At 32.3% G+C, this 12,109-nt stretch overlaps 1 protein-coding gene across 1 annotated transcript in view; it reads left to right on the top strand.

Moving 5' to 3' along the window:
• The window catches only part of LOC143237438 (neogenin-like), a 51,522-nt gene extending 40,603 nt beyond the window's left edge, over nucleotides 1-10,919 (top strand). The window contains exons 19-25 of the mRNA XM_076476685.1: nucleotides 721-862; nucleotides 1,676-1,878; nucleotides 3,824-3,940; nucleotides 4,912-5,052; nucleotides 6,993-7,214; nucleotides 7,836-7,978; nucleotides 10,148-10,919. Coding sequence (XP_076332800.1) covers nucleotides 721-862; nucleotides 1,676-1,878; nucleotides 3,824-3,940; nucleotides 4,912-5,052; nucleotides 6,993-7,214; nucleotides 7,836-7,978; nucleotides 10,148-10,246 — 1,067 coding nt within the window. The 3' untranslated portion in view covers nucleotides 10,247-10,919. The remainder of the gene's footprint in view (nucleotides 1-720; nucleotides 863-1,675; nucleotides 1,879-3,823; nucleotides 3,941-4,911; nucleotides 5,053-6,992; nucleotides 7,215-7,835; nucleotides 7,979-10,147) is intronic.
• Nucleotides 10,920-12,109: the final 1,190 nt, after the last annotated feature.

Below are 12,109 nucleotides of genomic sequence, written 5' to 3'. Positions count from 1 at the left end.
AAGAGAAAAATATAAAAGTGTGTGTTTTATGACAAAGTAAAATAGAAAACATGCTGTTAAACTGAGTAGCTTATTACTTTTATTGTATTCTAGTTGGCCCACAGGCCTCCTTAAGTAGTTAGGATTGACTAAATGGTGCAAACTTGAGTCCTGGCCTGTCTGTGTATGTGTTAACATCCATCACCCATAGTTGGCTGATTCAATTACTGTAATTTTTGGTATGGTAGCTATAAACTCTCTGATTCTGTATGTGGGCTATTTTGTTTTGGAATTTTTCTCTGAGAAGAGTGATAAAATATCCTGAAATAGGGCATATTCAATTCGTTTAAAATATATTTTTGACTTTCATCACCCATAGTTGGCTGGCTCAGTTACTACAATGTTTTGTATGGTACCTGGAAACTGTCCAACAACGCACATGGGCCACTTTGTTTTAGGATTCTTGCCTAAGAAGGGGGAACAACAAGTGCCTGAAATTGGGCACATTTCAAGTTTTTTATAGACTTTTGGCTCTAAATTTAAAGACAAGTATTTAATAAGTGTAAAATTAGGTCATTAGGACTTAATAAAAAAACAACAAGGGGATAATTATATAACATTTATTTATTCATTCAGTTTTTGTTTCCTTAATGGAAAACATAATTGGGAAATAAAGAACTGTTTTTATTTTAGTTCATGTTCAAACTTTAAGAAAGTTGTTCTCTCTATGTGTAACTTCAGAAACTGGCAGTGGGTTGACTAACACAACATTACACATCATCATCATCTGTGTCTCTGTATTTACCTTGCTGTTCATCACTGTTGTTAGCGTCATGGTGTGCCGAAGGCAACATGGCTGCGTTTTGAAGGGATCAAAGAAAGGGTAACTAGATATATATGTATAACCTAACTGTAAGAATGTTTCTGTTGGCCTTCTTCTAAAGTAACTTTGATAAGAAAAGCAAATTAGCGTACTTTATAGACTTAATTATTCAAGAGAAAAACATCATGTTTTTAAGAATAAAAGTAAAAACAGTAAAACAAATGAGGAGTAATTGAGCCATTATTGGTTAAAGTATAGTACATAGTATTTTATGTAGGACCATAGTAAGGTTTAAAGTATGGTACATAGTATTTTATGTAGGACCATAGTAAGGTTAAAGTATGGTACATAGTATTTTATGTAGGACCATAGTAAGGTTAAAGTATGGTACATAGCATTTTATATAGGACCATAGTAAGGTTAAATATAGTACATAGTATTTTATGTAAGACCATAGTAAGGTTAAAGTATGGTACATAGTATTTTATGTAGGACCATAGTAAGGTTAAAGTATAGTACATAATATTTTATGTAGGACCATAGTAAGGTTAAAGTATGGTACATAGTATTTTATGTAGGACCATTGTAAGGTTAAAGTATGGTACATAGTATTTTATGTAGGACCGTAGTAGGGTTAAAGTATGGTACATAGTATTTTATGTAGGACCGTAGTAAGGTTAAAGTATGGTACATAGTATTTTATGTAGGACCGTAGTAAGGTTAAAGTATAGTACATAGTATTTTATGTAGGACCATAGTAAGGTTAAAGTATAGTACATAGTATTTTATGTAGGACCATAGTAAGGTTAAAGTATAGTACATAGTATTTTATGTAGGACCATAGTAAGGTTAGTAAACTTTCATTTTATACAGAGAAGGGAAAATATCAGTAAAAAACAAGGGTATTAAACCACCTGACTTGTGGATACATCATGATCAGATGGAACTTAAGACTTCAGATAAGCAACTTGGTACTGAGGCTCCAATGACCACCACTCCAATTCCAAGGAATTCTCAAGTTTTAGGAGAAGAATCAATATTGGGAACTTTAGAGCTCAGAAAAGATTGCTACATTGGTTAGTATTTGTATACCTTTTCCTGATAGTGTCTGATCAGGAGTACCAATCTTTCCTGGAAGAAAGTTAATAGATGTTTAATGACTGAAATAAACGTTGTGCTATTTATTTGAAATCAAGTCATAATAAAAGACAGAGAATTTTATCAAAAATATCTTTGTCTCTTGATGAAGACAATTTGGAAGTTCGTCAAATTTGTGACTATCATGTTTGTGTCTGCCCAGTTTGAAAGCATGGAAGAACTAATAGCCATTGAGATTTTATATATATATATATATATTTGATGTATTTTTCTGAGTTATGGAAATGATAAAAGTTTAAGTAAACATGGTTTAAAATAACCCGAAATACTATATTTGGTTAATGACCAACAATTATAAGATAATATAATGATGGCCATCAATCAAATAGTTTTATTGTAAATGTTTTTATTATTATTTCTAACTTTATTTTCCTTTTGTTTTTCATATGGAAATGCTTTTTGGTTACAATATATTCAATCTAAAGTTGTATACTTCTCTTCAGAGTATTTTTTTTAAATCTAAGTGCTTATTTCATTTTATAGATAAAGCATTTCTGAAATGCATTTAAGAACTGTATGCAGTTAGGTAACAGGTTCATAATTAACAAAACACAGTGAAATATTTTATCTCCTTTATAATTTCTTAGAATTAAGAATTACAGATCGCTTTTTACGCACACTTACTCTGAAGTTTTTAAAGTTATTGACCAAATCGTATTCTTCTTTAATTTGATTGGGTTTTTGTTGATTTGCTAGTGCATAATACATTATCTGTGCTCAGACAACTTCTAGAAATCAAAACCTGAATTTTTACATTTTAAGCTCTGAAGCTTACTGTTCCCCCTACCCTGGGGGGTTGGAGGGGCACAATCTCCTAATAACATAGGAGTCACACAAAGAATGGTAAACAAAACTTCCACCGTTATTGCAGCCCAGCATGGTCAGGTAGTTAAGGCACTCAACTTTTAATCTGAGGGTCGCAAGTTTCAATCCCCGTCACACCAAACATGCTTGCCCTTTCGATCGTGGAGGCATTATAATATGACAGTCAATCCCACTATTCATTGGTAAAAGAGTAGCCCAAGGGTTTGTGGTGGGTAGTGATGACTAGCTGTCTTTCCTCTAGTCTTACACTGCTAAATTAGGGACGGCTAGTGCAGATAGCCCTCGTGTAGCTTTGTGCAAAATTTGAAACAAATCAAACCAAACCACCATTATTGCAGTTAAATTTACCAGTCATTTCTGAGGTTTCTTACATACCAATTAAATAACTTCACCAAGTATTTCTCTGCTGTTCTTTATACTGATTGCCGTAACAGGCGAACAGAGTTATTCAATAACATGTAATACACTGAATCCCCATTGGCAACAAACAGTGTGCAAACAAATAATTAATTTCAGAATTATCCAATCCTTTTAGACTATTGCCTACTTAAGAATTTTAATTTGTATTGGAAACTTTACATTTGTGACTGAAAATGAAGCATTATGGATTAATAATAAATGATTTCTGTTGTACTCTAACACATAAGAAGGAGATAACTACCTTTAAGGTAACTGCTTATTTTAATCATTTTCTTTTGGAATATATTAGTTGTCTGGTGGAACATTGCTTGTTTCTTTTGAGTTTGTATCCGATAAATGAAAACTGCTTAAGATAATGTTTTTATTTACAACTTCCTGTGTATTTTTTAACATACGTTCTTTAGATGTGATAATGAAAATAAGACTTCCATTAACTTATTTTGTATCCTTGTAATTAAAACGCATGTTTTTTGTTAATGACAATTTATGTTATAATTATTTCATTGGAAAGAATGCTTTTATGTTTCCTGACTAGTTTATTTACTATTTTTTCGTTTTAGTTCATTCCTTATTTACGTATATTTTCCCTTGTTTCTTTTGAATGAATGTGCATAGCAGATGGTAGAGGTGAGGAAAATACCAATAAATTCACTGATACCTCTGCATTTCACCATCGGGCTGTAAGGGCTAAACCATTAACTGTTCCTGTTGACTCTCAAACTCCGTCAAAAGAATGTAAGTTTGACTGCGTTTTATTCTACAACACAGTCGTACTAGAACTATAACACTTTAATTTTAAAAGCCCCAGCCAGAACTTTGAGTTTTCCTATAGTTACGATTAGTGTTAGGTTTTCATACACTTTAAGTGTAAGAATTTTTTGATGTTTAGATCATTGAATGTTGATTTGAATGCTGAAACATTCTTTACCATTAAAACTCGTATATTAATAATGATTATATTAGTGGTTGAAACGTCGTACCTGTTTAAAAACATATTTATTGTAAAAGCTATGTTTTGTGAATAACAAAATATATTTTACCAGTAATTAAACTCACAATAAACTATTATTCTTGTTTTCTATGTTAATTCTTAACAAGTATAATTTATGTATATATAATATAGAGGAAGGACTCCTAATAAGTAAGACAAATGCTCTGGTTTTACCTGTATGTAATATCTTAAACGTATTAGAGCAAGAGTACAGTGACAAACAAATGAGATTATATTCTATAGTCTTTGATGTATTCTTTACATTAGTTCCATGTGAGAATTGTGTGCCATGTTTTACTCCTCAGATTCTGTTAAATATTTTTTAGCTTGCATTAAACTATTAGGACAGTTAAATGTGTTTTCTAGTTATAATAACAGCATATTAGCAATTGCTATGAAACCAAATGTTAATAATAGTGCTTAATTTTTAGAAAACAAAACATATCTTTAGTGATAGATATGGGTTTGAATTTGAGAAGGTAAGAACTGAAAAGTTATTGAAAGAAATGTATGCGATGGAGCTAATACAGTGAATGTGTCTTAAAGTTAGTCATTATTCCTTTACATTTGAAAAAATAAAAATTCAAACTTAGTTGTACATCTTGGATCAAGCAGAACTATTACAATCAAGCCATGTTAATTCTGATGTTGATATACAGTTATGAATATTAAAAAGTTGTATAATTTACTGTATAACTAAATCTTTTATTCTCAGGTGTCACAACTGCTACTCTTGTTGCAAATGGAACGTTAGGTCAACATTATGATACTGTTAGCAGAGAAGAAGATCCATCTTTCTGTCCACGTAATCGGTACAGTAACCCTACACGTTTAACTGTAGACTGTAATCTGAACGGTAAGTTTTTATTCAGTGAGTGGGGTTTATGATTATTGTGCTCAACTGTGGTTTTGCGAGTCCACTGTTTACATCCTGTTATCAGAAACAAAAACCCTAAAAAACATTTTCCACATTTTAAAAGAGATAAAAATGTATTTCAGCTCTCTATCTATTAATTCTTTTATTCACCCACAGTGTGAACACAAAATACCATAGAATGAACAATTATCATCTTGTGAAAAAGTGACTTTTAAAACAACAAATAAAAAAACATGGTTACAATGATTACAATATTGAATTAAACATAATTTTGCAGACAAAAATAACATCAAGCCACTATTCACTAAGTCCCTTTGAACCTGAATAATTAGACAGGTAAATGTTGTCTACATTTAAATAATAAATTTTAACTGCTACTAAAGATTTACAATGTAGAACTGAAACTTTGCTTCTTTCAAAATGATTTCAATTCTTCTTTGTGTTATATCCCCTTATTGATGTATGGCTAATGTTTCTTTAAGTTGTATATCCCCATATTGAAGTATGGCTAATGTTTCCATGGATGTTGTTTTAAGTTGTATATCCCCATATTGATGTATGGCTAATGTTTCCATGGATGTTGTTTTAAGTTGTATATCTCCATATTGATGTATGGCTAATGTTTCCATGGATGTTGTTTTAAATTGCATATCCCCATATTGATGTATGGTTAATGTTTCCATGGATGTTGTTTTAAGTTGTATATCTCCATATTGATGTATGGCTTATGTTTCCATGGATGTTGTTTTAAGTTGTATATTCCTATATTGATGTATGGCTAATGTTTCCATGGATGTTGTTTTAAATTGCATATCCCCATATTGATGTATGGTTAATGTTTCCATGGATGTTGTTTTAAGTTGTATATCTCCATATTGATGTATGGCTAATGTTTCCATGGATGTTGTTTTAAGTTGTATATCCCCATATTGATGTATGGCTAATGTTTCCATGGATGTTGTTTTAAGTTGTATATTCCCATATTGATGTATGGCTAATGTTTCCATGGATGTTTCTTTAAGTTGTATATCTCCATATTGATGTATGGCTAATTTTTCATGGATGTTTCTTTAAGTTGTATATTTCCATAATGATGTATGGCTAATGTATCCATGGATGTTTTAAGTTGTATATTTCCATATTGATGTATGGCTATTGTTTCCATGGATGTTTTAAGTTGTATATTTCCATATTGATGTATAGCTAATGTTTCCATGGATGTTGTTTTAAGCTGTATATCCCCATATTGATGTATGGCTAATGTTTCCATGGATGTTGTTTTAAGCTGTATATCCCCATATTGATGTATGGCTAATGTTTCCATGGATGTTGTTTTAAGCTGTATATCCCCATATTGATGTATGGCTAATGTTTCCATGGATGTTGTTTTAAGTTGTATATCTCCATATTGATGTGTGCCTAATGCTTCTTTAAGTTCTATATCCCCATATTGATGTGTGGTTAATATTTTTAATGATGTAAACTTTTGCTGTAGATAGCTTGAAAGACTTAATGTTACCTGTAACATTAAACTGTATTATTATTTATAATATTTCTAGCTGAACAGTTTTAAATCACCATGTTAATTTAAAGCTGCCACCCCAGTGGCATAGCAGTATGTCTATGGACTCACATTTCTAGAAACCAGGTTTCAATACCCATGATGGGCAGAGCACAGGTAGCCCTTATCAAAATATGCTTAACTGCAAAGAAGTAATTAAAAACTTGAAATTAATGTGAGGGTTAGTTCATTACAGTATGTTTTTTAGTTCCTGTATACATACATATGTCATTGTGATCTCAGCTTATTGTTATCAAAGCATAACTCTAACCAATCCAAAGCCATTTTTAGCCTATCAAAAATGTTGTATGTGTGTTAAGGTCTTGGAACTAGGTTACAAATATTGTTTCACTTTCAGCGTGTTCTGATACACCTTCACTGCTGGCTTCATCAGCAGGTTATGATAGGTTATCTGCAAACCCACCTTCATACAATGGTACATTCATACCTAGTGACTGTGGTACTAGTGAAGATGAGAGTGGGAGTTATGGATCCTTTGGAAGAGGGCCCTTGGGTTACCCTTTAAGGAGTTTCAGTGTTCCTGAACCTCCCACATCGAGCACTACACAGCCACCAATTGGTATGTTGCACTAAATATCAGTGAGTGAAAACAGGATATAAAAATACAAGTGACGTGAATAAAGATAATTTTGTTATTGTATTCATTTTAATTTTTCAAGACTTTATGACTTGTTTCACTTACATAAGTAGGACCAGGACTCTGTGTAAGAGCACTTTAAGGTTGGCCTTCAAGACTTTATGACTTGTTTCACTTACATAAGTAGGACCAGGACTCTGTGTAAGAGCACTTTAAGGTTGGCATTCAAGACTTTATGACTTGTTTCACTTACATAAGTAGGACCAGAACTGTGTGTAAGAGCACTTTAAGGTTGGCCTTCAAGACTTTATGACTTGTTTCACTTACATAAGTAGGACCAGGACTCTGTGTAAGAGCACTTTAAGGTTGGCCTTCAAGACTTTATGACTTGTTTCACTTACATAAGTAGGACCAGAACTGTGTGTAAGAGCACTTTAAGGTTGGCCTTCAAGACTTTATGACTTGTTTCACTTACATAAGTAGGACCATAACTGTGTGTAAGAGCACTTTAAGGTTGGCCTTTTTTTATAAAATAAAATCTTTAGCCTTCAATCTTCTGTTATGCATTTTTAAAGAAGTTATGTTCATTTTTTTCTTCTCTAGTTGATAAACCCAAACTATCCACAAGTCCTCTGAAATTGGGTGAAATCGGTAATACCGCACTGTCGGGTCCTGTTTCTTCACTTAATGCTCGACCGGAGCCATTAATAACTGCTTGTAAACCTTTAAAGGAGAATGAATTACTGGTAGGGACAATTCCTTTTTATATAGATATATGTATCTGCTCTAAAGTATGTAATATGGGAAACATGGAACTTTTTAATAACTGTAATCTTGAATTGGAAACTTTTAATACTGTTCTATTTCAAATTTTTGTTGATTTCAATATGTTGTAAGCATCTTTTATCTTTTACATAAAAACAGTTATATTAGATTTTCTGTTTTGTATGACTGTTTGAAGTTTCTTACTTACATGTCATGTAAACATTTTTATTGGCATGTTGGTAATGCAGAATTTGCTATTATTAAACACTATGGTAATAAGTTCATGTTTTATACATTACATCTACATATTTATATATATAATAAATACAGTTTTCTATCTGGCATTTTGGCATCTCAAGTTACTGCTGTGAAGTGGACTTCCCTCTATATAAGAGACTGAGCAAGTTTCAAAAGCACGTATATTGGAAACAAAGTTTAATATAAAATTTTCCTTTTTAACTTGGTAGGAGATGAAACGTGGTATCTTCTCAAATGGTACACATGTAAATGATTTAATTTTTAAGTATGTAAATGATTCTGAAGAATATTCCTCAAGCCAACGTTAGGATACTATCGAATTTATGAAAAACAGTTCAACAGCTATTTTATTATAGTAAATGCATCCATGCCTTATGTGGCAATTATTGCAATGGTAATAAGAACATCAGTTGAAATGTTGGTCTACCAATGATTCACCTCTGACTGCAGCATCTAAACACTCACAGAATATTTGTAAGTTGTACCTTGTATACAACACACATTCAACTGGTGCGCTAGTTAGAAGTGTGTGCTCCACTTAGATACTTGTATTTTATTTCTTGGAGACCTAATCTTCTAGCTGCTGACATTAATGGGTTTATGCTTAGAAATGTCTGTAGGCTATGCCATTCTTAGTTTCATTTATCAAATGACAACTGGTGTAGGTATTGCATGTTATTTGAGTGAGAGAGTAACTTATTCATTCAAGTATAAGTTGTTCTTGATTAAAAGAAATCCACTTGAAATAAAAATGTATCTCAGAATGACTGGTATTGGTATTAACACTGATTGATAAGGAGAGAACAACGTTTTGACATTCCTAGGTCATCTTTAGGTTAAAATACCTTTGTTAACCTTAAGATGACCTAAGAAGGTCGAAACATTGTTCCCTATGTTATTTTAATAAATGTTTTAATACCCATACCAGCCGTCTTGAGATACAATTTTAGTACAAGTGGGTTTCTTGTCAGCATGAAGGGATTTTTCAGTCCATCTGGGCTGTCCTATTCACTAAATTCAACTAATCATATCATTCAAATATTTATCAAGCTTTTTGTCCAACTACTTAAAATTAACTGCATATGCCACATTCAAAGACAACCTGTTCAAGAGGTCAACCACATTATTAGAAAAATAAAACTGTCTTGGTTAAAGATGACTTTTACCCTGCCCAAACAGCTGATTTGTCATATAGAGTACAGTCTGTTTCTGACAGTGGATTGTGAGTGGGCCATAGACAGTTAATAGTTTGCAAAAGTTCTGTCTCCACTTACAGCAGCTGTAGTCAGTGGGTTAGATATGAATTAGAGTTTCTTATCTAGGCTTTAGAAATGGCTGACTCCTAATGATAAATGTGAACTAATTGATAGATAGGTGATCACCTATTGTATATTTACTTGTATCTGGAAGTAAGTTACATTATTTACCTTCACCTGATTTGTTATATCGGGAAATATTTATTATTGTTTAGGGTTTAAACTTTACCAAAGTGGCGAAGAACAAGATCTACTGTCTATCAAGTAAATAACTGATTGTAATCATTCACTGATTTATTCGTCTTAATTAAAATCATAAATATATCATTTATTTATATTAACCTATTGACTGCAACTGCTCTTAAACAAACACGAAATTTTGGCAAGTCATACACCATATCTACGACACATTTGCATTTATCTGCTGGGGACGGACTGTACTGTACGACCCTGCAGTCAATGAGTTAAGGGGGTGATTAGTTTTTAGGACAAGTTTCTGTTTCGTAGTCTTACTGTATAAGTTTTGTTAAAACTTCTCTATCCTTCTACTTGTAGATGAAAGATATTATATTGCTGAAGGTTCTTATTACTATATTAAGTTGTATCTGTTCCTAAGTGTTTTGGTTTTTGTTTCAGCCATCTTACAGCACGGAAGAACTTAATCAAGAAATGGCTAACCTGGAGGGTTTAATGAAAGACTTGAATGCAATAACTGCTTCTGAATTCGAGTGTTGACATTGTAAAATATTGTAAAGTGTGCTCTTTGTCATCAGGTGTTCGTACAGTGAATTAGATGTTACTGTCTAAGCTCACAAAATGCCTACTTTCTTGGTGAAAGTATGACACTCCATACAATAAATGTGAATTAATCACATTGTGCCAAAATTACGTTGGTTGATGTGTAGATAGTGTGTACATTGTTAGCAGCAGACTTTAAAAAATTTATTTTTTCTTTTGGTTTCCAATGTGTAGTAACACTTAACACAGTTATTAAACTACTTTAGTGGCTATTGTATGAAGTCAGAGTTTGCTCTGAATTTTATGACATGCCTTTTACAGTTTGGACAGACAGCCTCTAACAAATTATTTGTAGTCTCAAAAATATGTTTGCCTAACAGTATTTCACATGATAGCAGTCTCGTATCTCACGAGATAAAATTATTTTAGTATGAAACACAGGAAACTCTCTTTAGTGATGAATCTTAGCTTTATATTGTTGTTTTTCATACAAGAGACTATTACAGTTTTACTTTGTAGCATTAGTGGTATTCTGAGCCTGTACATATGGTTATAATACATATATATAATTTTGGATGAGAGATGTGTAAAGTACATAGCCAATTCTAAGCCAAGCATATTTGTTGACATTTTGTACTGATGACAACTAATAAAAGGAAAAAATGCTGAATTCTCAGTAGTTGGTTATTCTTTTAATGAGAGTGGGGGTGGGTAGCATTAAACTTATTTTCAGTGAAATTTTGATCTGAAAAAGTTATTATTCATGGTTTTTTTGATCTGAAAAAGTTATTATTCATGGTTTTTTTGATCTGAAAAAGTTATTATTCATGGTACGTTATTAAAGGGGCACGTTTTGTAAATTGAAAATGATCTTTGACTTCAATTGGAAAATATTTATCGTAGTTAAGTTCAAATACTTGTGTGTGTGGAACACCTTTCATCTCACATTTGTTTTAAAATGTGATAGAAAACTGTTTGTGGTTAAATACATTAGAAGCAAAATGTGGAATGCTGTGATTAGAGTCATTATGTGGATTAATGGACAGGTAAAACTCTTCATGAGAATTCTCCATATTTAAAAACCTCTTGCCCAACAAGCTTATTATAGGATAATTACATAATTATTATGTAAGCTTCCTAATCAACCATGAATATTGCTTGGAAAAAGTCAATAAAACATAAGAAGTGGGTCTTATGAAACATTTAGTTCAGTCATAACTCTGAATTACTCTAAGTGACAACTTGTGGAAGTAGCAACTGTTTTTATTCAATGTTCCCTTTAGACTTGAATCAAATACTAAAGTGTTTGTTTGTGGCCTTAACGACAACCTTCTTATTCTTCAGGTTCCACAGTTGTGCCTCACACCAACCACCATACTGGTACACACGTTAATGGTACAAGTGTTGGATTTACATCAAGAATTGTGTCTTACACCCAGCACCACACTGATACCTATATGTTGGCAATATTAGTGCACACACTAGTACAGATATGTTGACGATACTAGTGTTGGATTCGCATCCACAGAACACACACTTAGTTTTTTTAAACACATTAACTCCATATACCTCAACATTAAGTTCACCTATGAACATGAGAACACAAGCCAAGCAACATTTCTAAACCTCAAGATCACAAGAACCGATACACAATTCAAAACAGAAATCCATAGAAAAACTTACCATACTGGATTATACATTCCTTGGGACTCAGCACGTTAAGAAACCAAATAAACACAGCTACAAAACTATGCTCACCTAATAAAATTAATGATGAAATCAACAAAATAGAACAATGCTTCATCTAGTTTCCTTCAAAAACTGTTGAAAACATTACACACACCCAGACCAACAACAATA

The sequence above is a fragment of the Tachypleus tridentatus genome, chromosome 2 (assembly GCF_004210375.1).
Source record: "Tachypleus tridentatus isolate NWPU-2018 chromosome 2, ASM421037v1, whole genome shotgun sequence".
Lineage (NCBI taxonomy): Eukaryota > Metazoa > Arthropoda > Merostomata > Xiphosura > Limulidae > Tachypleus > Tachypleus tridentatus.
Note: the sequence above shows the minus strand (reverse complement) of the source record. Positions and strands in the feature narration are given on the sequence as shown.